This window comes from Lontra canadensis, unplaced genomic scaffold, assembly GCF_010015895.1.
Source record: "Lontra canadensis isolate GAN:19392208 unplaced genomic scaffold, GSC_riverotter_1.0 scaffold191, whole genome shotgun sequence".
NCBI classification, from domain to species: domain Eukaryota; kingdom Metazoa; phylum Chordata; class Mammalia; order Carnivora; family Mustelidae; genus Lontra; species Lontra canadensis.
The window spans coordinates 1,497,230-1,523,264 of record NW_022631185.1 but is presented as its reverse complement, the minus strand read 5'-3'; the positions used below and the strand labels follow the sequence as shown (position 1 = coordinate 1,523,264).

Sequence of the window (26,035 nt, the reverse complement as noted above, 5' to 3'; positions counted from 1 at the left end):
GACCGCCTTCCCGGCCTCCGCGGCCGCGCGCCAGTGCCAGCCCCGCGGGGAGCGCGCGGGAGCGCGGCCCAGAGATTGACAGCGCAGGCCCCGCCTCATCCCCGATCCTCGGGCCACGCCGGAAGAGTGCTGCGGCTCCGACCTCCCTCGCTGCCCCGCCGCCCGAGCCTCGCGACTTTAGTTCCCGCTCCGGCTAGAGCCGGAAGAGCGGCCTGGCAGCGGCGGCCGATCGCCATAGAAACACCGGAAACGTGCTCTGACCGAGCGCTCCCCGGCCCCACGGCGGCCGCAGAGTTGAGTTCCGTCGGCGTCGCACCTCGAAAGTGCGGCCTTGTTGGTGCTGAGCGGGAGAAAGCCAAGTCCCGGCCGAGCGCCGCGGAGGTGCAGAAGGTGCGAAGTGGCTGGCATTCGCCGCCTCAGGGCCCGCGGGCGGGCCGGGGGAGGGGCGCCGGCGCTGGGCGTGGCGCGCACGCCGCGGCCGTGAGGGGGCGCTGCTGATGGGGGCCTGGCCCCGGCGATCGCGCGGAGGCGGGAAATCCAGGCTGGCCGGGGTCTGCTGCGGGCGCCGCCGGGGCGTGTGCGAGGGGGGCTTCCGCGTTCGGGCTGAGGCGCGGGCAGCCGAGCGGAACATGGGGGAGGGTGCTCGGAGCGCGGCGCACGGCGAGGGCCGCGGTGCGGCAGCCCCCACGCGGCGCCACACCCGGGAGGGCGGGCCTTTGTTCTGCGGCGCAGAGAAGGCCCTGCTGCGCCGGGACTGAGCAGAGGCCGGGAGCCGGGCGACAGAGGGCCGGAGGCGGCCGGCGGCGCGGGTGCGGGTGCGGGTCGGTGCGCAGCCCCGCCGCCCGCGCGCGGATCTGAAGGTCTCTGGACGGTGCGTGAATAGAGACGGGGAAGGGGCTGGGACACAGGTAACGGCACGTGCACACACCGGGCGCGTTTGAAGAAGCGCCAGGAATTTTGTCGTGGCCGTGGAGGGCGCGGAGTCCGGGAGGGTTCCTTGCTGTCGGGTCTGCTCAGGCTCCCTCTGCCTGTGGCGCGGGGAATAGGCTGGGAGGCGGGGAACCCAAGGGGAAGACTCCCATCGGCCTGGGGAGTGCAGGTGTGCGAAGTGGTCCGTGAGGGAGGGAGATGTGGAGCGTGCAAGGGGCGGGGGGCTGGCCCCCAAAAAGGAAAGGGGACCTGGGGGGTGAGGGACCGGAGGGGGGTGAGTCCGAGACCCCGTTAGACCCGGAACGTTAAGAGAGGCTGCACTCCAGGGCTGTGGGACCCGGCCTGCGCCGGGCTGGTGGAGAGGGGGTGAGTGTCAGGGTGCATCCTGTGTCCCAGCCGTTCTCTGATCGGGGTGCGCGGGGCTGGGTGCAAGATGAGCCAGGCATCCCATCTTTGTTTGATAGACGGAAGACTGAGCCCTAGTCAGCATGGGACCTGCTTGACCCGTGAAGTAGCAGAGCTTCTCAGATTCCTGGGGTTTCCTGGGGGATGGTGTCCCTTCCCCATTCCAGTGTCTGACGGTGGGCAAATTAGGTAGAATTAGGAGGCCACAATTTTGACAAGAATCATCCTGATCTGGAGGCCGCTGCTGCACCACCTTTGCCCTCCCAACCACACACCCTGCACAGTCCACAGAAGCCCCCGCTCTATGCCACCCCACACCTGTGCCCTGCAAGCCATATCGAGAGTCCAAGAACCAGGCCGCAAGAGGATCCTCTCCACCTGCTGTGGGGGTTGGCAGAGACCATGTATTCTTCTCTTATAGGGCATTTGTCAGGCTGATGCCCAACTTACTCTCAATCCTCTGACTATGCACACCCTGAATTGCTTAGCCCAGGACGCAGGTCATGCCACCCCACCCGCGAGAAGACCTCTGTATACCCTAGTTAACATAACCCAATTCCAAGCCAACAGACTTGGGTCTCCACAGGGCCTTGGATGCTCCAAGGAGGGGGGATGTGGCAAAGGAAGATCAAAAAGCTGCTTGGGGAGGAGTCACAGCCAGCCAGGAAGGGGAGTGGGTAAGGTGTGGCAGCCAGTTCTGTGTAGGGGCCCCTGCAGTCTCCTCCACAGAGCTGTCCCATTGGAGGGGGACTTTGGGAAGGTTTATGGATTTGGAGTTAGGGGAAGGGTGGGTGGACCAATATAGGGGAATTTGAACTCTGGACCCTCCCCTGAGAAGTAAGCAAGACTGGGAGGGAGGCATGTCTGGGGTATTCCAGTCTTCCTGCAGGGGATGTGCTGGGTGCTTCCAAGGTAGAGCTGCGGAGGCCCTGGACACCGGGGGGGTGGGGTTAGGTGAGGCTTGTGTGGTGTCTGTGGGACAGAACTGTCGGGCCTATTTGGGAGGGCTGAGGTTCACAAAGCCTGGGGTTGTGGTGTGCCTGTGGGCCTTGCCCTGCAATAAGAGCTCGAGGGACAGGGACAGTGGGGGGGGGGGTCCCCCACTGACCTCCCTCCCCCTACCCCATCCCCTCATGCGGTGCAGATGGCGGCGGCAGAGGCAGTACACCATATACACCTGCAGAACTTCTCCCGCTCGCTGCTTGAGACACTCAACGGGCAGCGGCTGGGCGGTCACTTCTGTGACGTGACCGTGAGGATCCGCGAGGCTTCGCTGCGTGCACACCGCTGTGTGTTGGCTGCTGGCTCGCCCTTCTTCCAGGACAAGCTGCTTCTCGGCCACTCCGAGATCCGCGTGCCACCAGTGGTGCCGGCGCAAACGGTGCGCCAGCTCGTCGAGTTCCTCTACAGCGGCTCGCTCGTGGTGGCACAGGGCGAAGCCCTGCAGGTGCTCACGGCCGCGTCGGTGCTGCGCATCCAGACGGTCATAGACGAATGCACGCAGATCATTGCCCGCGCCCGCGCCCCGGTCCCGGGCGCGCCGGCGCCCCTTCCCACACCCGTGCCCCCACCTCTGGCACCTGCGCAGCTTCGCCACCGTCTGCGCCACTTGCTTGCGGCGCGCCCTCCGGGCCACCCAGGCACCGCGCATAGCCGCAAGCAGCGCCAGCCAGCGCGCCTGCAGCTGCCCGCTCCCACTGCGCCAACCAAGGCCGAGGGGTCGGAGGACCCCGCCCTGCCGGCGGCCCCAGACGACTGCGGCGACTGCGACGAGGAGACCGACGATGAAACCGACGGCGAGGACGGTGAAGGCGGCGGCCCGGGAGAGGGCCAGGCGCCCCCTTCCTTCCCCGACTGCGCCGCCGGCTTCCTCACCGCCGCCCCTGACAGTGCGTGCGAGGAGCCACCCGCACCCGCCGGCCTCTCGGACTACGCCGGCGCCGGGAGGGACTTTCTTAGGGGGGCCTCGGCGGCCGAGGACGTGTTCCCGGAGAGTTACGTGTCCGCCTGGCAAGATGAGGATGGCACCGCCGCGGAAGCCTGCCCCCCCGATACCCCGGCTCCGCCTGACTGCGTCCTGTCCGGATCCCGCGTCCCCAGCGTGAAGACCCCGGGCCCCCCCAGTCTCGCTTTTCCCTTTTCATCTGGGAGCTCCCGGGCCGCCTGCGCAGCCTTCTCCCGCGCCCTCCGGGCCCGCTCCTGCACTCTCCTCCGCATTCTACCCCGCGCTCCAGCCAGATACGGCCCCAAGTGCGCCTCCGGGGGAGGCACCGGCCCCGCAGCCCGCTGCTCCTGCTGCGGCCCCCTCGGCCACCCCTGCCCGAGCCCCAGGTGCTACCGAGCCACCTGCCTATGAATGCAGTCACTGCCGCAAGACGTTCAGCTCACGGAAAAACTACACCAAGCACATGTTCATCCACTCCGGTGAGCCGGGATGGGTCTCTGAGCCCCTTGGTCATTAGAGATTCAAGCCTGAGAGAGGATTGGGCACTGGGCAAGTGGGGTGGAGACACTCATGCGGTTCTGATGCTCTTTCGTGACCCCAGGGGAGCCTGGAAATTGAGCCCCAAGTATGACATGTAGGGGGGAGGGGAAGCCCCTCCACTGGAAAAGCAGGAGCTCCTGCAAGTCCCCTACCTCGACTTATTGGTGCAGGAGGAATCCTAAGGCTGGGTAAAGGAGCAGGAACTTGCCCAGAGCTTTTGGAAAGCTGGCAGTGAAGCCTTTACTTACCGTGATCTGGGCTGATCTGGAGGAACAGAGCCTTGGCAGGGATAAATAGCCAGGTTGGGAAGCAGTGCTGCAGGAAGCCTCCTGGGTCTTCTGGCTGTCCCTGGGTTCATTGACAGACTGGATGGAGGGAGGATGAGTTCGCTGGCCTAGGGAAAGCATGCAGAGTAGGCAGAGAGGTGCCCTGATCAAGGCTGGGGGTGGCAGATGGGGCTGCATTGTGGGGACCCTGCAGCTGCAGAGGCAGGAAAGGGAAGCTCCTTGAAGACCATGGGGGCGGTCCCCTAAAACCTTAGCTCATCTGGGAGGTGCTCTGCAGTGGCTGAGGGAGAGACAGGGAGTGTGCTAGGGTGAGCAAGTGGAGACTGTGGCACTAGAGGCTGAGGTGGTGGCTGGCAAGGCCTCGGTGTGTTGCAGGGTGTGTGTGTGGTGGGGCTCAGGTGGAGGACAGGGCTATGGAGTGTCAAAGACTGCCTGCAGGGCTGAACTGGATGTTAGGAAAAGCAAAGATTTGGCTGGGAGTCCTGTGGGAGTGGAGTGGGGAGTTCTGCAGGGCCGGGAATTCGGGATTTCACTGTGAATGGATGGGAGGGCATCAGTGTTCTGAGGTGAGGAGTGACTGAGATGTGGTTTACACCATCATCCCCACCTGGCTGTCTTGAGATGAAGGGGAGAGGATACAGGCATAGGTGTTCAGCCTGTGGAGAGCTGCCAGGGGCCCCAAGGTAGGCCAGCCAAGATTTGGAGCTTTGTGTCACCTTAGCCAGGTGCTAGGCCTGGTTGGTCTGGGGGAACCCCCTGCCCAGGCACTGCCCTGCAGTCCCTCTGCCACTGAGATGGGTTTTTTATTAATACCTGATGATTTAAGAGCCAACACCGTCTGCACCACCCCAGGAACATTATAGCTGCCAGCAGACAAAGGTTCTGGGCAACAGAGGCTTCCAGTAGGAGGTGGGCAGGTATGCCTGCGTCTCTCCCAGTGTAAGCCTACCGGGCCTTGCAAGACTGTCCTCAGAATGGTGGCCAGCAAGCAGAGTACAGAATGCTCCATGGGCATAGCAGGAGTGGGGGGAGGGGAAGTCCCTAGAGGTGGGAGACTAGTGATCAGTCACGAGGGGCAGCGTTATCCCAGTTAACCAGCAGGAGTCCCTGTTCGGAGGGTACCTGTTAGAGTTGGGGGCCCCTGACAGTGGTATCCCGGTATGACGGTAAGGGTCTGGGAAAGGGGTGGCTCCGCTGAGTGGGGAGACATACTAGGTCAAGTTGGGGGAGGGTCCCTGGTGAGCAGGAAGGTCCGCGGGTGAGGGGGGTTAGGGGTGGTCCCGGGAGGGAGTGTCCCTAACGGGAGAGGGGGATTCTGGGAAGAGAGGGGAGAGCCCCTTCCCAGCTTATATACGTGCACCGCATGCCCTGTCGCCCACAGGGGAGAAGCCCCACCAGTGCGCCGTGTGCTGGCGATCTTTCTCGCTGCGCGACTACCTGCTGAAGCACATGGTCACGCACACAGGCGTGCGCGCCTTCCAGTGCGCGGTCTGCGCCAAGCGCTTCACGCAGAAGAGCTCGCTCAACGTGCACATGCGCACGCACCGGCCGGAGCGCGCGCCCTGCCCCGCCTGCGGCAAGGTCTTCTCCCACCGCGCGCTGCTCGAGCGCCACCTGGCCGCGCATCCGGCGCCCTGATCCGGTTCCCCCCCACCCCCGTTCCTACCCCCGCGCGGTAGGCCGCCCTTCGCCGGGATGGGGACCTCCGGTGGAACTAGGCCACGGCCGCTGCGGGACCGGTTCATACCTGCCTAGACGCCTGGACCACGCTCCCACCATCAAACCGCACTTTCCCCAGAGCGCAGGCCTTCCCTCTCCTTCCACCCTTCTCCCCAGACCTGACAGGGGTCCAGCCTGCCTTACACCTCTCCTCCCTCCTCCTTAGACCCTTCTGATGGCGGCGGGCTGGGGTTGGTCAGGGACCGGCCATCCCTGAGAACTGAATCACCTCTGGCCTAAACTCAGACTGGCTGCTCAGACCCTTGGGCCAGGCCCAAGGTCTGTGGCTTGATTGGGGTGGATTCTGGAGCTTCTCCTCTGCCCCAGTGTCAAGCTGGGCATGATCCTGAACTACCCCTCCCTCAGTCTGGCGTCTAGGGGGCTCAGGTGGACCCATCGTGGACTGGGCCTGGGCCTCAGGACCCCCGCTCTCTAATAAAGTACTGTGGGCCATGGGTTCCAAACTCGGAAGCTGTGAACTCCCAGACCCGTGCATTTCTCACCATCACAGACAGGTTGTGGGCGTCGGGGCTCAGTGACCCCGTCCCTGGGCAGCTAACCCTAATCTCCCAGGCTCCCTGGGCCGAGACAGGACGGTCTGCTTGGCCACTCATGCTTCTGTTCTCCGGGTGGGAATGGGATGCTTTTATGACTGGCACTTGGCTCTTCTAGAGCCAGCCTTGAGGTGCGCCTGGAAGGGGGAAGCCATATGTGGAAAAGACGCAGATTTTGAGGCCTTTCCCACCAGAACTTCAAAGCCCTTTGGACTTTAGGCTCCCCTCCCCCATTCTCATGGGCACAATGGTTGAGTACCTTCCTTGCAGGGGGAGGGGGGAGGGGCCGCATCCAGGGAGTCTTTGAGGCCAGGCAGCCAGGTGGGCATCTGAGCCCCAGGATGCATACCCCGACCGGTAGGTCTGAAGCGCAGGGGGAGGAGGGCTGAAGGGGAGCGGCAGCCAGGACCCTTGGGCTGCTAACCTGGTGACCAAAGATACTGATCCCTAGTAGTGAACCAGTGTCACGAGACCCTGTATCACATCGGCTGTCAACCCAGAAAGTAGCTCCAGAACATGGGGGAGCATGACCCTGGGCATCCTGTCTTAAGAATGTGGAGCAGGTGGAGAGGGGTTTGAACTGAAGACGTGCAGGTTCCCAGTTCAATGACCGCACCTCTCTGAGCTCCCCCTCTGTGATTGCCTCCAAGAGATGAAGGGCTAAGGGCTTCTGGTCCAACCATTCATAGACTGCCCTGCCCACGTTTGCGGGGGGTGGTGAGTTTAGGCTCCTGAACCCCAAGGATAGTCCCCATGGATGCCTGGGGGTGGGGGTATAAGAACTGGGTTTGAATTTAGGCACTGAATTTGAGTGCCAGTCACATACCTGGCTAGAGGCAGGCACAGTGAAAGTCTGGTTTAAAAAAAAAAAAAAGGCTGGTGGGTGGAGTCCTGAGGCCAGAAGCATTGCTGTCAACACCCCTGGGGTCGGGGGTGGGACTAAGGGGTCAGAGATCTAGGCCAGGCAGCCCCTGGCAAAGTTTCTAGGATTCTGTGGACACTTCTCTGAGGAGGAAGCAGGTGCAATGAGCATCTGGCTTCGACTCACCTTTTCACTGTTGCTGCCGCAAGCCCTAGGGCAGCCCTCATGGCCTGCTGCGGTGGCCCTGGCCCTGCGCTGGCTCCTGGGAGACTGGATCTTCTGTGTGCTGCTTGGCCTGGCTATGCTGGCACAATCCTGGCTCTACACCTGGATGCCCCACTGGCTAAGTCTGGCAGCCGCGGCGCTCACACTGGCTCTGCTGCCTCCACGGCCACCCCCAGGGCTGCGCTGGCTGCCTGCGGATATGGCCTATATCGTCAGGATCCTCCACCTGGGCCTGGTGGTCAGATCGCGCATGAGACGCCACCCACCTGACACCTTTGTGGATACCTTCGAGCGACGAGCACGAGCACAGCCAGGCCACACACCCTTGGTGTGGAAGGGGCCAGGGGGCCGCTCAGTCACCTTCAGAGAGCTGGATGAGAGGGCATGCCAGGCAGTGTGGGCCCTGAAGGCTGAGCTGGGTGGCCTCACAGACTTGCTTGGTGGGGAGTCGGCTGCCCTCCTGGTGCTGGAGTCCCAGACCATTCCGGCCTTGGGTTTGTGGCTGGGGCTGGCCAAGCTGGGCTGCCCAGTAGCTTGGATCAATCCGCATGGCCGGGGAGCACCCCTGCTGCACTCTGTGCTGAGCTCTGGGGCTCGGCTGCTGGTGGTGGACCCAGGTGAGGACCCCAGAGGCTAGCAGAGGACGGAGGGTGAGGTAGCAGAGGACATACATAGAGGACTGCTGTTCAGAGGGTCCTGATGAGGGAGCTGGGCAAGGAGCTCCTTGCTTCCTACCTACCCTCACAGGCAATTAGAGTCAAAACTTAATTGCTAGAAAGTAATTTTGGGGTTACTAGAGGTTATTTTTTTAAAGATTATTTGTTTGTTTGTTTATTTATTTATTTTAGGGGTGCCTCTGTGGCTCAGTTGGTTAAGCCTCTGCCTTCGGCTCAGGTCATGATCCCAGAGTCCTGGGATTGAGCCCCGCATTGGGCTCTCTGCTTGGTGGAGAGCCTGCTTCGCCCTCTGCCCCTCCCCCTGCTTGTGCTCTCTCTCTGTCAAATAAATCTTTTTTTAAAAAGATTTATTTATTTTAGAAAAAGTGAACAGGGGAGGTGCAGAGGAAGAGGGAGAGAGAATCCTTGAGCTGACTCTCCGCTTAGCGCAGAGCCCCATGCAGTGCTCTCAGGTTCCAATTCAAGGACATTGAGACCACGACCTGAGCTGAAACCAAGAGCTGGCTCAGCATAACCGCCTGAGACCCCCAGGCACCATGTTTCAATCCTTTTTGCCAAAAAATACTAATTATGGGGCTCTTTACAGAAGAATGTGTAACTTTTTTTCTGCCAGCTGCTTCCCATTTTGCTCGCAGTAGGCTCTTCTCCCCTATACTTGGGTCTCAGGTCTCCCCTCCTGACCTCATCTATGGGCTTTTCCCCAATTTCTCTTCTGACCCATCCCTGCAGAACTCCGGGAGAACCTGGAAGAGGTCCTTCCCAAGCTGCAGGCAGAGAAGATCCGATGCTTCTACCTCAGCCAGTCCTCCCCAACACCAGGAGTGGGGGCCCTGGGGGCTGCTCTCGATGTTGCACCCACCGACCCGGTGCCCACTGACCTACGTGCTTGGATCACACCACAAAGTCCTGCCCTGTTTATCTACACCTCTGGGACCACTGGTGAGGGTGCCCAGCAACCCTAGCCCTGACCTCTGAACCCTAACACTGCCCTAACCCCAAGCTTGACATGTGCCTCAAACTTGACCTCTGAAACCCATCCTACCCTTTGATTGTGACACCTGGCCTGAACTCTGACCCCCAATGTGTTTTGACTGGTCAGTGCCAGAATCCTGCCTCTGCCCAGTAAACAGCCACTGAAACCCTAACCGAGCTTTGGAATTTACCCTCTGAGCCCCAAATCCAATTTTTCTTCCCTGAGCCCACCCACAAATTCCCATACTTGACCACTTTCTAAGAGCCTCAAGCCCCTCACTGCACACCTGACCACGGTGACCCACTTCTACCGGCTGTCCTCTCACCACCCACCCTTCCCACTCCATTCCCCAGGGCTCCCAAAGCCGGCCATTGTCACGCATGCGCGACTGCTGCAGATGTGCAAGATGCTGTCCCTGGCTGGGATCACAGCTGATGACGTGGTCTACACAGTCTTGCCTCTGTACCACGTGATGGGGTTTATCCTTGGGGTCCTCGGCTGCCTGGAGCTCGGTAAGCCCTTTTCTGAAGACCCCTCCAATCCATGGGACCTCCAGACTCAATGTCAGGGTGGTACTTTCAGGGTAACAAGGCCCCACACGTTACCCAGCACCGAAGTTTTTACCCTTGACAAGGGACACACAGCAGCAGGCCCCAAGGCTACTTGGGCAGAGACTTGGTCACTTAGACAGTCCCTAATGGTTTTGCTGTTGTCAGAAGGAGACAGGCTGATATGAGTGTTGAGATCGTCAGTGATGGTTAGGTGTGCACCAAGCATTCCACTGGGCTTTCTTCCTGGACACCTGACAAGCAATTCTGACTGGGAACTCTCCAGTATTTTCTTTTTGAGTTTTTATAAAAAAAAGTTTTGAAACACGTACAAATTGCTAAATATTTCTACGTGAATCCTCATGTGCCCACCACCCAGCTTCAGCCACCACCAGCACTTTGCTTTCAAAGATACACAGTAAAAGTAGAGAAAAGAGTTTGATGTCTCACATATCCTCACCAACCCTTGACAATTGTTAACAGGTTGCCAATCTTTCTTCATGTTTTCCTCTATTTCTCAATTATTTTAGAACAAATCCTAGACACTGTATCTTTTTCTTTGTAAGTTTTCAGTATGTATCTCTAACATATAAGGACTTAAGAACTGTCACCGTAGTGATATCACATCTGACAAGATTAACAGTAACTCTAATATCATCTGATGCACAGGTCACGTTCAGATTCCCCCAATGACACGTCTGTTTTACAGCTGAAGTCCCCTCACTGCACCTGCTTGTTTGTTCTCTGCTCCTCTTTCTCCTGTATTTCTGGTCAAACTGGAAACTTCCTCTAGAGATGTTAGATTGAAGTCAGTTATTGATGGCAAGAACCTTGGTGGAATCCCGTGTACTTCCTAATACATTACACTGAAGGCAGCTCGTAACTGTTACCCTACCTTAGGGAGGCTGAGATGAACTGGGGAGCTGTTACGGGTGTATCTGTTTATGTATGTATGTATAGCTGCACGGTTACATTAGCTTCATTCAGGTGCACTATGTAGCAATTAGAGAAATCTATACTGGTGGGGGGGCTTTAATTGGAAAACTCCTTATCAACCTTCCCCCGGCGGTTTTTCCAGCTCTTGAAGACCTTTCCTGAATCAGGCATTTCATTACAGGTTGCAAAGTTGTCACTTTCAAGACCAGCATCCATTTTCACACAGAAGGCACTATATTTTACCTCCCTGCCAAAAATACAGCCTCAAAGAAGGCACACACTTGCTACCTCCCCAGGCACACAAGCAATTGTCCCTTTGGGTGCCAAGATGATAACATTTAGCTCACAGGGTTTTGTTCAGGATTAGGGTTGAGGTAGGGAGAGTGCCTTCCACAAAGCCAGCTGCAAAGGTGAGCAGCTAAGAAAGGATCACCTTCCTGGAGTGATAAGTAGTGGCCTGTAAAATTTATTAATCCATGTGTCCATCCTCCGAAACATCCTTCCACCATCTACTAACGCATCCATCTAACGTACCTCCTCACCCAACACCCATCCATCTGTGCCACCACCTATCCATCTGCCCACCCATCCCCCCACCTATCTGTCTGCCCAGCTAGACATTCATAAAACATTTATCATAATCAATGATTAACATTCATAGTCCTTATTTTGCAGTGCCCACTTTGTACCAAGTATTGAGCTTAGTATGCGTCCTGAAGACAGAATTCAAACCCATGCCCACCTATGTTCTTCTCATGTGGGCAGTCCTTGCTGGGTCAGGGACACACAGTTGAGCTCCAAATCCTGTGCTTCAGAGGGCCACAGTTAGGTTATCACAGTGGCATGGAAGTGTGACGTAAAACCTTTTCCTCTCCCCACTCAGGAGCAACCTGTGTCCTGGCCCCCAAGTTCTCTGCTTCCCGCTTCTGGGATGACTGTCGCCAGCACAGTGTGACTGTGATCCTGTATGTGGGCGAGGTCCTGCGGTACCTGTGTAACACTCCACAGGTGAGGGGCTGAGATTAGGGCTCCATGGCGAACACCTCAGGTGTGATCCTAGACGTCATCTCAGGTAAAGGTTTCAGAGAGATTCAGGTACAGGACTCAAGCAAGATCCCTTAGGTAAAACACCTCAGGCAACAGCCACAGATAATGCAGCCCACACCATCATAGCTCCTGTGATGGTCAGCAGTGCTGCTTTGGGCAGGTGACTTCACCTCTCTCAGCCTCAGTGTCCTCATTTGGAAATCGAGGATAGTAACTCAAAGGGGGTATTTGTGAGAATAAAACACATATAAAGTGCCTAGAACAAAGGGTGGCTCGGGGTAAACTCACTAGATGTAAACTTACACAGCAATAAGATATGGATCCCAGGTAAAATGCTTCAGGTAACTACCTCCAGGTAAGGCCCCCAGGTGTCTCCCTTCAAGTCACTCCCTGGTTTACCTCCAGGTAAGGGCTCCTAAGTAACCCCCCCCAGGTAACCTCCCTCCAGGTAAAAGTTCCAGGTACTACCCCTATAGAAGATCCCAGATATTTCCCCTAGGTAAGCCCTGGATAAGGCCTCCAGTCACCCCTAGGTAAGCCTTTTAGGTAACTGCCCCCCCAGGGAACCTCTGCAGGTAACCCTCCAAGTACAGACTCCACGTAACTACTCTCAAGTAAGAATCTTTGGTAGACTACTAGGTATAGATGCCCCAGCCCCCACCACCTCCCAGGTAAGTCCTCAGGTAAGGACCAAGAGATAGCCTTCATAGGTAAGGGTCCTAGGGCACATTCCTCCTCACCCTTCTTGGGATGTCCCTACAGCGACCAGAGGACCGGACACATACAGTCCGCTTGGCAATGGGCAATGGACTCCGGGCAGATGTGTGGAAGTCCTTCCAGCAGCGCTTTGGCCCTATTCGGATCTTGGAAAGCTATGGCTCCACGGAAGGCAACATTGGCTTCGTCAACTATCCAGGGCGCTGTGGGGCCCTGGGCAAGATGAGCTGCTTGCTTCGAGTGAGTGGGTTGGGTGGGACAGTGGCCCTGATGGAGGCTGAGCCCACGGGACCTCTACTGACACTTCCCCACCCCCCCCCACCCAGATGCTGTCCCCCTTTGAGCTTGTACAGTTCGACACGGAGGCCGAAGAGCCTGTCAGGGACAATCGGGGATTCTGTGTCCCTGTGAGGCCAGGTACGTTCCCTGGTTGTGGGAAGAGCGGGGGCCATCTGCTCCTTGGCTGGAACAAGCTTTGAGGTCAGTGCCCAGTGGTGGTGTCTGCTGCCCTCACCTGTGTGACCACTGCTTGGGGCCCTCTGCCTCTCAGCTACTCAGCTCTGCCTGGCTCCTCTGCCTCAGTCCCTTGCTCTGCTGGAAGTCATGTCCTCCCAGACATCAGTCTCTGGTCCAGTACCTTCTCCTAGGGTCTTCTCTCCTGGTGCCATGCGTGGTCTTGGCCATATCTTTCTTCCTACCGCCGTCTGTCTCTGTCCCTTGTCCTTCCCTTGTTATCCTATTTCTAGTGAGCTCCCCAATGTCTCCTGTCTCCCCCGCAACTTTCCCTCCAGGTCTCCCTCTGTCTCCTCTTTGGCAGGCTCTCGGGATGAAGACTCTACCACGGCTGGGAACCTCCGGCCAGGGGCTGGTGGGCTGTGCGGTTCCTGGCCAGGGTTAAGGCCCTAATTCCAACTCCTACCCCCAGGGGAAGCAGGGCTTCTGCTGACCCAGGTCTCGGGCCACCAACCTTTCGTGGGCTACCGCGGGGCGCGAGAGCTGTCGGAACGCAAGCTGGTGCGGGATGTGCGGCGCAGGGGCGACGTCTACTTCAACACCGGCGACGTGCTGGCCATGGACGGAGAAGGCTTCCTTTACTTTCGCGACCGCCTCGGAGACACCTTCCGGTCGGGGTCCCGGGCAGGACTGCGAGGGCGGGTGGCCAGGACTTCCGGGTCCTTCGGAGGAGCCAGGCTGAGAGGGCGGGACTTCCGGGCCCGGGGGCGTGGCTCCCGACCACCCCCCCGCCCTCGAGGGGCGTGGCTCCCCGATCCCGAGGGGCGCGGAGCGGGGCAGAACCAGCTCCCACATGCCCCGGGAGGAGGAGCTTGGTGGGCAAGAGGGCGCTTCGGCTTTGCCAGGGCTGCTGTCTCTAGCACTGGTCCAATCCCACAGATGGAAAGGGGAGAACGTGTCCACGCGGGAGGTGGAGAGCGTTCTGTCGCTCGTGGACTTCCTGCAGGAGGTGAACGTCTACGGCGTGTCGGTGCCAGGTGCGGAGGACTTGCCTCCTTTTAAACCGCCAACAGCTTTGTGGGCGGAGGGGTGTTATCCAGACTTCACGGGGCGGGGAGCTGCTGGAGCAGAGCCAGTGAGTAGAGAAGGGCCAAGTGAGAGGGTCAGCCATGGGCGCTATGAGGTGGGTGACGCCGGAATGACTGGTATGTTCCCCAGGTTGTGAGGGCAAGGTGGGCATGGCTGCTGTGCGGCTGGTCCCCGGCCAGACCTTCGATGGTGAGAGGATGTACCAGCATGTCCACACTTGGCTCCCTGCCTACGCTGCACCCCATTTCATCCGTATCCAGGTGAGCTCTGGGTGGCAGAAGCAGGTGGAGGTGAGGTCTCGGCCAGGGGCTCACAGTCGGGTTATGCTTACTGCCCCTGCAGGACACCCTGGCGATCACAAGCACATTCAAACTGGTGAAAACCCGTTTGGCACGCGAGGGCTTCAATGTAGGCATCATTGCTGACCCCTTGTTCGTGTTGGACAACCAGGCCAAGGCCTTCCGGCCCCTGACGCCAGACATGTACCAGGCTGTGTGCAATGGAACCTGGAGACTCTGATCATTTAGCCAGTCCAGAGGACATCTGAAGTGGTAGCACCCAGTGCTGACTACCACTCCCATTTGCAGGGTCACCTCCCCCCGCCCAAACCTGCTGAGGGTCATCATGAATCCTAGCCTGGCCAGAGAGTGAGATGATGCTAGGCCCAGTAGCAGAGTGAGAATGAACTTGGATGTGTACACAGATGTCTACTACAGATGTAGGGGCCAAGGGCAGGTGGGTCACTTCGGCAAAAAGATTGTGTTAAAAGCAATAAAAACCTAGGAGATTCAGGGGTGCCTGGGTGCAGAGGGTTAAAGCCTCTGTCTTCGTCTCAGGTCATGATCCTGGGGTCCTGGGATCGAGCCCCGCATAGGGCTCTCTGCTCACCAGCGAGCCTGCTTCCCCCTCTCTCTCTGCCTACCTCTCTGCCTACTTGTGATCTTTGTCAAGTAAATAAATAAAATCTTGAAAAACAACAACAAAAAAAAAACTCTAATAGATTCAGAAGCTCTTTATCTCCCCCACAGATAACTACATTGTGACAGGGAGGAACCTAGCAAGGCCTCTTTGATCAAATTCCTGTGTCCTCTTGTTTCTGAATGGTCCAAAGACCACTTGTTTACCAAGTATTTACTCTTTCGTCTTCCTTTAAGTTGTATTCTTTCCTACTGAATTCCGGGACCTCGATACCTTTCTCAGTTCAGTATGACATGTATACCTCATTTTGCCTGTCTTTGGAATTTTATGGCTGTATGTATTCCACATACGTACCAATTTAATTTGATTTTCTCCTGTTAATATGTCTCCTGTCCACCTGATTCTTAGTCAAGCCAGAAAGTCCTGGAACGACAGAAGAAATTCTTCCTCCCCAACAGTAGATGGAGATACAGACAAGGACTTCAGGGCCTAGTGCACTCCAGACATCTTACTTACTTCAGGGTTCCCACCACCTACCATCACCAAGGAACTTGGCAAGTCTCAGGGAAAACCTCTCTCTAGGCAATGCCACCAGTGTGGGAGGAGCCAGCAGCCTCAGAGTCATTCCAGGGTTGAGACATAAGGCTCACTCTAACTGTAGATCTTTTTGTGGCCTCTGATGGGCTGACTCCAGGCTGACAGATGTGGTATGGTCTGGAGGGTGTAAGAAGTGCTATCATGGTGATACGACAATGACCTCGGGCTAAGCCCAGAAGGATGAGCAACAAGTAACTGGGAAAAGAGTGTCCTTGGCAGAGTGCACCTGCAAAAGCCCTGACGCAAGTCCTGTGGGGAGGGGTGTGGAGCAGATCAAGCCCTCTGGAAGATGAAATCAATGTCCTAGGGGCCAAAAGAGCCCACTGGGCACTGTGTGTACTGTTGGCAGGATCATGTTTTTGCTGGTTTCAGAAAAGTGTAGTAGACACTATCTCGGGGGCTTTAAACGTTAGTTGATCATTACCCAACTACATAGTCTGTGGGCCAAGGAACAGTGAGTGCCAAAGCCTTGGGAAGTATAGTCCTCAATGTCTCAAGAACCAAAAATGCTTCCTTGGGAATTAGGATAAATACAGATAGGAATTTCAGGGCACTGAACCCCTGGGAAGTGCAATCCACCCCATGTCAAGGGCTTTAGGTGCTGCCTAAATGTGGATGTGGGAGGAAGGGAGATCTGCAGGGTGTGTTTAGTGCTGGGGAAGGGGACAGGCATAGCTGACGACACTGCAGGGGGGGACAGGATGGGTGTGGCCTTCACTGAGTGGGAAGCAGGATGGAGCACATACACATGGCCAGACACTTGTTCAGATAGTGTTGGTATTGCCGAGAGCCCGGAAAACACAGGTCTCCTGTGAAAGTGCACTGCCTCCTTGAGCACCCATGTGCCATTAGGAGAGGGTTCTACCCTTAGGCATCTGCCATTGTGGGAGGAGGCTGTGGCCTGTGCAGACCCCAGGAAAGCCCCTGCTTCCCCAAAAGATGGTGCCAAGCTCTGTCCCTCCCTTCCATTTGTGTCTGAGTCAACAGCACTGATGTAGCAGTCACCTGTTTGTGGGCATCGCTGTGGGCACAGTACTTCAGCACATGCACAGCTGATGTAAGTGTCCACGCTGCTGCCAGTGGGTGTACCAGCGAGTACCCAGGCTGGAGGCAGAAGCCGTACAGTAATTGGAACTGGGTAGATTTGATACGTAAAGCTATTAACTATAGGGGCACATGCGTGGCTCAGACAGTTGAGCATCTGGCTCTTGATATTAGCTCAGGACATGATCTTAGGGCTGTGAGATGGAGCCCCGCATCTGACTTCGTGCTCAGCCAAAAAGATTTAGAAATAATTTTTTTTAATTAACTATAAGGACGCCTGGGTGGCTCAGTCAGTTAAGCATCTGCCTTTGGCTCTGGTCATGATCCCAGGGTCCTGGGATCGAGTCCCACATCAGGCTCCCTGCTCAGCGGGGAGCCTGCTTCTCCCTCTGCCTGCTGCTCCCCCTGCTTGTGTGCTCTCTCTCTAACAAATAAAATCTTAAAAATAAGTTTTACAGTTATTAACTATAACAGAGAACTAACTCTTAAAATTCTTCAGCTGAGAGAATGCCCAATGTAAGAATAAATTTTCGAGTGGGAGCCCTCTCCTCAAGGTTGGAGTTCAGACGATATTGGGGAAGATGTGTTTGCAACACACCAGGAAGCAGAGAGATTCTCTGGGTTGCCTAAGCCAAGCCAAAAACACCTGGATGTGGTGGTGGGCCAAAGCGATAAGCAGGCATGCAGATGACTTAAGGTGCCACTGCAGGTATAAGGCCTACAGCATGAGGTATCTGCTGGGAGAGGCACTGGGAAGCCGTTTGCTAGCAGGGTACCTTGGGGTGCATGGTATCTGTATCAGGAGGGCTGTGGTGAGGTGGCGACTGGGACAGGCCAAGGCTCTGAGCTTGCCAAAAGAAGGCCCGCTTTGGGCAGAGTCTCCACATGTACCACTGCTGTCGTGGCAGGAAGAAGAGAAACAACTTGTGGTTCCCTCCAGTGCCCTCTACGACTGACCAAGCTCAACAACGTGCTGACTGTGGAGGAAAACTGGTGCAGGGCCCAGCCCACCACAGCAGACGGGCACTGGTATGAAGCAGAGAGGCGATACACTGGTAACTGCAGTGGGCTTGGGCTGTTTTCTGATTTTTTTTTTCTTTAAAGATTTTATTTATATATTTGACAGAGGGAGAGAGATCACAAGTAGGCAGAGAGGCAGGCACAGAGAGAAGAAGGGAAGCAGGCTTCCTGCTGAGCAGAGAGCCTGATGCGGGACTCGATCCCAGGACCCTGAGATCATGACCCGAGCCGAAGGCAGAGGTTTAACCCACTGAGCCACCCAGGTGCCCCTGTTTTCTGATCTTTTTGCTTTCACAGATAGTTGCTCTGTTTCTATAGCTGTCTTTTGGTGCTCATAAGCATTCATATATATTTTTTTAAAGATTGTATTTATTTGCATGAGAGACAGAGAGATGGGGTGAGCGGGAGGAGGACCAGAGGGAGAAGGACAAGCAGACTCTGTGCTGGGCATGGAGCCGGACTCGGGGCTTGACCTCACAACCCTGAGATCATGACCTGAGCCAAAACAAGAATTCATTTGTGGGGTGCATAGCCAGGAGTGGAATTGCTGAGTAAGAGTATACATAGGTTCAGCTGTAGTACATACAGGCAAGTTTTCCAAAGTCATTATTTGTTTTTTTTCAATTCTTATTAATACTTTTATTGAAAAACACTATCACCATTTTATTCCATACCCCATTCATCCCTGGATGCAGGCCAGTTTTGTATTTTAGCCACGAGGAGCACCCGTTAACAATATGTGATTGCATTACGTTTTCTGTGTGCTATTTAAAAAATTGCCACAAATTAATAAATAAAATCTTTAAAAAAAATTGCCACAAATTTAGTGGCTTAAAACAATATCCATTGGTTAGCTCACCGTTCCGCAGGTCAGAAGTCTGGGAGGCACTGGCTGGGTTGTCTGCTCTGAGTATCACAAAGCTGAAATACATTGGCTGGGGAGGCTCTTATCTGAAGACCTGGGAGTTATCTACTTCCACACCCATTCAAGTTGTTGGCAGATTGCAAAGCCTTGTGGTAGGACTGAGGTCTCTATTTCTTTGCCAGCTGTCAGCCAGGGTTTGTTCTGAACTTCCAGAGGTCACAGTGGGACTCCCTCTATCTTACAAGCCAGCAGTGGTGAATCAAATCCTTCTCAGGCTTCGATTTTTTTTTTTTAAGATTTTATTTTATTTATTTGAGATGGTGGTGAGGGGGGGCAAGGTGGAGAGTGGCAGAGGGAGAAGGAGACTCCACTGAGCAGGGAGCCCGATGCGGGACTCGATCCCAGGACCCTGGGATCATGACCAGAGCCGAAGGCAGATGCTTAACTGATTGAGCCACCCAGGTGCCCCATGCTTCGAGTCCTTTGGACTTCCTTTCCTGTCACGAGCCAGAGAAAACTCCATGCTTTAAAAGGGTTCACGTGGGGCGACTAAGCCTGGGTGGCTTAGTCATTCAGTGGCACTGCCAATATTCTGACCCATGGAAAGCAGAGATCAGGATTCTTATGCAGAAACTTTCCATTATGAAAGTGAAATTTCTAAAAAATCTCAAACGTGGACGGGCACTAGTTTTCCATCTGCCTGCAAACAGAGGCAAGGCATATTCTCCTGGGCCGTCTGCACCTTCTACACCGAGACATCGGGCCCGGAAGCTTCAGGAAGGGTGGAAAGGGGCAGTTTCTGAGTAGCCACCTGGGGCCACTGAGGTCCCAGGGGTAGGGAGAGTCCTTGGCCTGTCAGCCTGCATTGGGTCAAAGCTGGGGTCTCAGAGCCAGGAAGTCACCAGGCTTAGGCAGCAGATTCTAACTCGGGCCTCACGGGGTGGTGGAAGGAGGGGCAGCTTCTTTCCACTTACGCCCAGGTGGCTGTTTTGGGGAGACTGAACTGGGGCAGGGGAACCTCCTGGGAACTCTGATTCACCAGTGTCCTCTGCTGCCCCCAAGAATCACAGAGGCTGAGCAGCCCCGGGGAAAGCTGGAACCAGAGCGCCAGGAACTGTGTCCAGGCCCTGGAAGCTCCCAAGCCCGCAGGATGAGGACACTTTCTCGGGCCCTTCATGGGGCTTCGGGTCGGTGGCTCTTCCTATGGATGACCAGCTGGGACTTCCAGTCAAAGCCACGGCCGCAGTCCCCACAGAGGTGGCGCCGCTGGCCCACGTGGCCCTTGCGGTGGATGACCAGCTGCGACTTCCAGCTGAAGCTACGCCCACAGTCCTCACACGCATAGCTCCGAGGGCCTGGGAGCATGCGCCGGGGGGGCCGGGGTGTGCCCGGCTCCCGGGAACCCAGAGGCAGCTTCTGAGCACCCCCGATGCCCAGGGCCTGTGGACCCTGCCCATCCGCATGGGTCCGGTGGTGGATGACGAAGACTGATTTCCAGTCAAAGCCTCGGCCACACAGCTCACAGGTATAAGGCTTCCTTCGCGGGGCACCGGCCTCCAGCCCTGCTCCCAGCATTGCCCTGGCAGACACAGAGGCCCCAGACGGGCCCTCCCAGGTGACAGATCCTGGGCCCTGGGGTGGCTGGGCCTCTGGGCACTGGGGTGGACCCTCGCAGTGGCTCTCACTTTCATCTCCTGGGGGAAGGAGAGGTGGCAGTCCCAGTAGCCCAGTACCCTTGACATTGGTCCACCCTCTCCCGTCAGGTGTGTGGGGGTGGACAAGCTCCCACCCCAGCAGAGAACAGGTGGTTCCAGTCACATGGAGAAGAACTCACCCGGGTGGAGGCTTCTTCGACCCTCTGTCCCCGTACGCAGTGCCCCAGGCTCCAACTCCACCCGTGCCTCCGGCTGGGGGGCTGGTATCCCTGCTGGGGTGAGGGGCAGTCAGGTAGCAGTCATAGCATGGGGGTGGGTGAGGGGCTCTTACATATTAGGGGCGGGGGTGGGGGCCCCGTTGGGTGACAGGGTGCCCTCAGGTAATGAGCAGGAACTCGGGTAAGCGCTGGGAGACGTGCACAGGACAGGGCTGGGCAGAGTACCCTGTGGTTAGGGCTATGCAGACACTGAAGGAGGGGTGATGGCTGGTCCTCACCCAGGGAGACCACCGTGCCATACTTCTCCAGCATTGCGTCCCAGTACAGTTCCTTCTGTGACGGGTCCAGTAGCCCCCACTCCTCCTGTGGGGATACGGCCCATCACCCTTGGTACCTGTCCACCCCCCAACCTCCGCCTCGCCTGCAGTGCCCACCCTGCCCGTGTCCCCTGGTCATGACCTTACTCATTACCTGAAGTAGCGGGCAGGCTACCTAAGGCTCTTTTGCTCGCTAAGGGTGAAGCTGAAAAGGGTGTGTGAAGGTTGGGAAGTAGGGCAGAGAGGAGCTGTCCTTCAGCTCACTGGGGGGATGCTGCTAGCACCTGTTCCCCTCAGAAGCCCCATTCCATATTCTAGCCAGAGAGAGTAAAGCTGAGAACCCCTTACTGGGTTCTGGGAGAAGCGGAGGTGGGCACAGATATGACTGTCCCCACCTCCTTGCCTTGAACAGTGTGCTGCATTGAGAACAAAAGGCCTGGGGACCCAAGGGAATCCAGCCACCTCTCCCCAAGCCTCTGATTACAAAAGTAACAGAGATCCTCCTTGGGGGAGTTGCTGAGGGCTGTCAGCATTCCTAGATGTGGGGACCTAGCTTTGGGGAGGTTTAGGGCAGGAGAACTCACATTAGGAAGTGCAGCCAAGCATCTCGGTGCTCAGAGCGGGTGTGTGGGTGGGGTGGTGGGCTGGGTCCCACCTGCTGCCAAAGGGTGAACTCTGGTGGTTGAAGCACCACCTTGTGGTGGACCCTTGTGGACTTTACCAGGGCATGCACTCCCTGCCCCTGGCTTCTGCTATCCTTGCCTCCCCAAATCCCACCATCTGGGGCTTTGCTGGGGTGGGAAAAGTAATCCTGCCAGGCAAATGCCTGCAGGTCCAGGGACAGGGAGGAGACAGCTGCACGAAGCCGCAGCCAGAATGCTGCTGGCTGGAGCTCAGCGGCTTTGGAGGGTGTGGCCTGCCCACCCAGCTGTCGGGCACTGTGCCATCAGACTGTGGAGAGAGCCTGGAGGAACTTTTCAGCCTCCAAGCCCATCTCAACCAGCTCTTCCACTGGGAACGCTCCCCAGTGGAATGGGTTAGGAGCAAAGCTGCTGGGAAAAGACAGGACCCCTGCTGTTCACACTCAGGAACCAAGCAACCAAACACTCCAGGTAGCCGGGGCCTCCGTGGGACTTCCACGCCCAGCTGGCCGCAGCCCAGGGCTGGCTGGCTGGCCTTCAAAGAAAGCCCCAGGAAAGAGGTGGCTGCAGGTTATTTCCTAGAGGACGGCCACCTGTTGTGTGGAGGGGGAGGGGAAACCAAAAGGGAAGGCCAAACTGTTGTGTGGTGCTCAGGCTTTCTTGCCAAGGTTCACCATCTTGACCCCTCCCCACGTGCCCATGAGGGTTCAAGTCCCCAAGTACCAGTTTAAGACTGCTAGGTGCTGGGGCGCCTAGGTGGCTCGGTCGTTAAGCATCTGCCTTCAGCTCAAGTCAAGATCCCAGAGTCATGGGATTGAGACCTGCATCGGGCTCCCTGCTCAGCGGGAAGCTAAGCCTGCTTCTCCCTCTCCCACTCCTCCTGTTCCTGTTCCCTCTCTCGCTGTCTCTCTCTCTGTCAAATAAATAAATAAAAATATAAAACAAAAACAAAACAACAAAAAATTTACTAAAAAAAAAAAAAAAAAAGACTGCTAAGTGCTTCAAAATCCGTGATTTCTCTGTAAATGAAGAAACCCAACCCTTACCAGTGTCAGTCACTCTAAACCAGATTCTGTGGCCTAAGGCCCAAATTCTTCCCAATTTTAGAGAGACCACCAGCCTGCCCCGTCCCTGAGGATCTGCAGAAGGGACCTTGATACCAACTCCATTTCTGGGCAGCAAAGAGCACAAAAGCTGCTAGCCAAGAAGCCTGAAAAACTGGCGGGCAGAGTGGCCACCAAGGACACACTCCTCCTTCTGGGTGCCTGTAGCTTCCACCTGGGGCTGCTTACCTGAATCCTGGGTGGGTGGAAGGACGTGGAGGCTGGTTCCCGGTGTCCAGGGTGCCCCTCATGGCACTGGGCTGGATTTGGGGGATTGGAAGATGCTAGAAATGAGGCAGATGAGGGTTGGGGGCCGGTCATGTGAGCCATGGCAGGTGACCTGGTGTTGGTGCTGCAGCCTTGGCCTTCCTCTGCCAGGAGCCAGGAGGCTACTATGTGTGCCAGTCACATGGCAGGCAGCCTGCCAGTCCTTTCCTCCTGCCTCCTGGGGACCCAGCTCTGCAGTCCTTCCCGAGTCCTCATCCCATCTGGGGATATTCACCTTCCTTTCAGGAGCCCCCCAGAACTTGTGTAGTTCCCACTCTCACCCATCTCCTGCCCATCAGCATCTGGCTCCTCCTTCACACTGCAGCTAAGCTGGGCAGACCTCTCCGTCTGGGTGTCCTGGGATCCCTCCCGAGAGATGGCCCCGAGAAGCTCCACTGTCCCTGAAGGGTGGGATCTCCCCAGGGACTCCTCTGTCTTCTGTGCTGCTGGGAACACCACTTGCTTCAGGACACGGGATGTGATCTGAGGGGAAGAGGAATGTCACAAGGGCTCTCGTATGGCTCTGTCCCTCAGAGAAGCCAATGCTGGCCACACTCACCCAGCCCAGCAGCTGCCCAGGGTCATGCTGCAGGCCCTCGACCAGGGCTACAGCCTCCTCAGGGCTGCCTGGCCGCTGGCCCCGCACCCAGGCCTGGATCTCGGGGGGCAGTGTGCTCAGAAACTGCTCCAGCACCAGCAGCTCCAGCATCTGCTCCTTGGAGCATGCCTCCGGCCGCAGCCACTGGCGGCACAGCTCTCGAAGCCGGGCCAGGGCCTCACGGGGTCCTGCCACCTCCTGGTAGCAGAATCCTCGGAAGCGCAGGCGTGCTGCCTCAGGCTCCTCCAGGATGGCCACGGCGTCCACAGAGGGCAGGCGTGGGGGGCCCAGTGGGGATGGCATTGTTGTACTGGGTGTCTTCTTATAGCCAACAAGAGAGACCTGCGGGAAAGGAGGGGTCAGGGTGCGGGCTAAGAGGCCATGGCGAGGGTAGGGCGGACAGGCCCAGCCCAGGGGGCTGAGGCTGGTTGAGGAACGGCTCTGGCCCAGGGATGCATGAGGCTGGGAAGGCTCGGTGGAGGGAGGGGTCACAGGAGCTGGCTGCCGACGGAACTGAAGGCAGAAGGAAGCCTTGCGGTTGGACGCTCTGGAGGCAAGTTGTCCAATGGAGCTTCCAGGAAACTGCAGGAGACGATGAAGAGGAGGCGAAAGGAGTCACGGCGGTCTTCCAGGGTCTCACTCAGAAGCCCGGTAAAGTGACAGGCAGGAGGAGGAGGAGGGGCAGGCAGCCAGGGACTGGGTGAGGCCATCACCCCTGGTGAGGGGGAGCAGTGACGGTGGGAAGAGGCCTCAGCAGGACACAGGGCCGTGCTGGGCTGTGGCGGAGTGTGTGTCCCCACGATCTCCAGATCTCCGGGACATGGGGACATGTTGACGGAAGTGGGCCCCCTGCGGGGCCGGCCAGGAGGAGGAGGGTCGTCTGCGTCACGGGGCGAGCCAGAGGCTGTGTGGACTCCAACACACCGCGCTCGCTGACCCCAGGGGACTGGGAACGGCTCGCGTCGCCGGAAGCAAGCGTGTGACAATCACAACAAAGCAAAGCTACGAGGTGCGTGGGGTCCTCAGCGGACACTGTGTCCCGGCCGTCAAGAGGGTCTGGGATGAACTAAGGCCACCTGGGGTGCCCGTCAGACCAGCTAGACCAGGCCTGACCCCCCGGAGAACGGCCCCCAAAAGGGAGGGGTAAGAGGTCCTGCCGGAGGAGGGGGAACGCCGTTCCGGGTGGGAGGAAGAGCCCGGGCCGAGGTGGGAGGTGGGGCGCGCGGGGCGCGTCGGGCGGTAGGCGGGCGCTCCGAAGTGCGGGCAGAGTGGCACCGCCGGGTGCCCCCGGGATGCAAAGAGCCGCGGCCCGCCAGGCCCCGCCGGTGCTCACCTCCGCCGGCGGCGCCGGCGCCAGAAAGCAGCCTCTGTGGAGGGGCTCCGCCCACCGCCCCCGCGCGTTGCCATGGCGACCCCGCCCCGGCCAACCACGCGCCTGCCCGGCAGGTCCCGCCCCCCCCTTCGGACTACGTTTCCCGTGAGACTCAGCAAGCGAGGACGGGCGCGGCCTCAGCCAGCGGATGCTCATTGCCAAAGGCCTCTCACAACTGAGAAGAGCTCTGTTCCTCTCAGAGAAATGAGAAGAGTCGCAGACTGTGGGGGCTCCCTCCCCGCTCTGGCGGCCGCTCTTCCTTTGCATCCGCACCCTGGACTCACCAACGGCCGCGACGGACGGTACGTTAGACTCCTGCGCGTGCGCACAGTGGCTCCGGCGCCTATTGGCAAGCGAGTGGGGTGGGAGGAGCGTGACCTCACGGCCGTCCTGAGCTAGCGCCCCACCTAGGCCGCGTTCTAGTCGCGGAGCAGTCCTCTTGGTGACCGCTAGAGGACACCCGCCCCCCTCCCTGTTTCCAAGGCAACGGCCAGAGCGTCGCCGGGTCCTCCCGGGAAGCCAGAAGGGACTGCGGGAACAGTGCAGACTCGCCTCCAGGTGGTCCCCGGAGGAAGCAGGGGCCGACCTTATCTGTGGACTTTGTCCGCCATCCCCGGGAAGGACTCCAGCGGGGATGGTGCTGGGGTCCTTATTCGACCTCTGCTGGGTGCCCTGCGGACATCGAGAACAAGGACCAGGGTGGACACATATTTACAGAAGATACTGTCCCATGATTTATACTCTCAGAGTCTCAGACACGTCTTCAGATGTCAGTACTGCAAAGTGTGGGACGAAGGTTTTTGTCCAGCTTATGGGACGCCGCTAACCTTTTACATGGGGTACCAAAACGAGTAAGAGTACCTTCAGTTTATCTCAGTAGCCAAGAACCACACTGTGGGAAGGGGTGCTTTGCTTCCAGAAACCAAGTATTCGGTCCTAAATTGCATATGCCTGTTTTGATTTCTTGGGATACCTAGTAATCCCTAGCTCCTAGCACTCAGTGAAGAGCAGTGGTCGTACACACTGGATGCTCTAAGCATCTGCATGGGTGGGGCCTGTCAACTCTTCCACGCGTCATCAGACTGAGCTGTTTTGGGTGGGGATGGGGGACTTAGATTGTTTCTCTGGAACTGTATGGATTCCCCAGAAATGTCTCTTCCACCATGGGGACAGCTAGTGCTCTAATAGCTTTAGTAGCTGTCCCCCAGTCACCTTTGCTTTAGGTCCCTTCTCCCAGGGGGCTGCTGCTTTACAGGCCTTTTGGAGTTCTGCACTATAAGCCTGGTGGAACCTCTGCCCACTTCCCCAGGGCCAAATCAGTATTTAGCTTTCTCTAAATCAGAGACAGATCCCACATCTGCTTCTAGTTCCAGAATGCCATTGCTTCTAGTTTCACCATCCTCGTTCTTGTGGGTTCATATTTTTAAATATTCTCATCTCTGTAGCTCCAGTGGGTTTCTGAACCAAGTGAAATGCATGTGTTCACACCACTATCTTGCCCCAGAGAGCTCAA

The 26,035-nt window shown here is 57.4% G+C and overlaps 3 protein-coding genes across 6 annotated transcripts; 2 read left to right on the top strand and 1 right to left on the bottom strand.

The window, feature by feature from the left end:
* The first annotated feature begins 200 nt into the window (after positions 1-200).
* On the top strand, positions 201-6,305 carry ZBTB45 (zinc finger and BTB domain containing 45). Its single transcript, XM_032847678.1, is given in 5 exon segments — positions 201-390; positions 2,480-3,451; positions 3,453-3,759; positions 5,489-5,754; positions 5,785-6,305. Coding segments are annotated over 3 exon segments (1,536 nt in total). The 5' UTR covers positions 201-390; the 3' UTR covers positions 5,746-5,754; positions 5,785-6,305.
* A 1,005-nt stretch (positions 6,306-7,310) lies between these two features.
* On the top strand, positions 7,311-14,660 carry SLC27A5 (solute carrier family 27 member 5). Its single transcript, XM_032847643.1, has 10 exons — positions 7,311-8,084; positions 8,874-9,083; positions 9,471-9,629; positions 11,485-11,609; positions 12,411-12,605; positions 12,692-12,782; positions 13,291-13,489; positions 13,758-13,855; positions 14,037-14,167; positions 14,250-14,660. Exons 1-10 carry the CDS (start codon positions 7,406-7,408, stop codon positions 14,424-14,426), a joined length of 2,064 nt encoding a protein of 687 aa, XP_032703534.1. The 5' UTR covers positions 7,311-7,405; the 3' UTR covers positions 14,427-14,660.
* Positions 14,661-18,762: 4,102 nt separating this feature from the next.
* On the bottom strand, positions 18,763-24,886 carry ZNF446 (zinc finger protein 446). Of its 4 annotated transcripts, none has more exons than XM_032847667.1 (6): positions 24,807-24,886; positions 23,112-23,492; positions 22,834-23,035; positions 22,475-22,569; positions 20,186-20,278; positions 18,763-20,045 (listed from the first exon to the last, which is right to left on the bottom strand). In XM_032847667.1, the coding sequence occupies exons 2-6, from the start codon at positions 23,451-23,453 to the stop codon at positions 19,416-19,418; spliced, it is 1,362 nt and encodes a 453-aa protein (XP_032703558.1). In that variant the 5' UTR covers positions 23,454-23,492; positions 24,807-24,886; the 3' UTR covers positions 18,763-19,415. The 4 variants fall into 4 exon arrangements, with proteins under 4 accessions (XP_032703558.1, XP_032703555.1, XP_032703556.1 ...); XM_032847665.1 differs by lacking the exon at positions 24,807-24,886 and adding an exon at positions 20,503-20,587 and having other exon boundaries at positions 19,418-20,045; XM_032847666.1 differs by lacking the exon at positions 24,807-24,886 and adding an exon at positions 20,503-20,587 and having other exon boundaries at positions 19,418-20,045; positions 20,186-20,275.
* Between the last annotated feature and the right edge of the window lie 1,149 nt (positions 24,887-26,035).

Coding starts and splice junctions, on each gene's coding strand:
- SLC27A5 (XM_032847643.1), top strand. CDS start 7,406: ATGAGCATCTGGCTTCGACTCACCTTTTCACTGTTGCTGCCGCAAGCC. Junction 9,084..9,470: donor CTACACCTCTGGGACCACTG/GTGAGGGTGCCC, acceptor TCCATTCCCCAG/GGCTCCCAAAGCCGGCCATT. Junction 13,856..14,036: donor CTACGGCGTGTCGGTGCCAG/GTGCGGAGGACT, acceptor TATGTTCCCCAG/GTTGTGAGGGCAAGGTGGGC.
- ZNF446 (XM_032847667.1), bottom strand. CDS start 23,453: ATGCCATCCCCACTGGGCCCCCCACGCCTGCCCTCTGTGGACGCCGTG. Junction 23,036..23,111: donor CTGGGCAGCTGCTGGGCTGG/GTGAGTGTGGCC, acceptor TCTTCCCCTCAG/ATCACATCCCGTGTCCTGAA. Junction 20,279..22,474: donor TCCACCCACCCAGGATTCAG/GTAAGCAGCCCC, acceptor CCCTCACCCCAG/CAGGGATACCAGCCCCCCAG.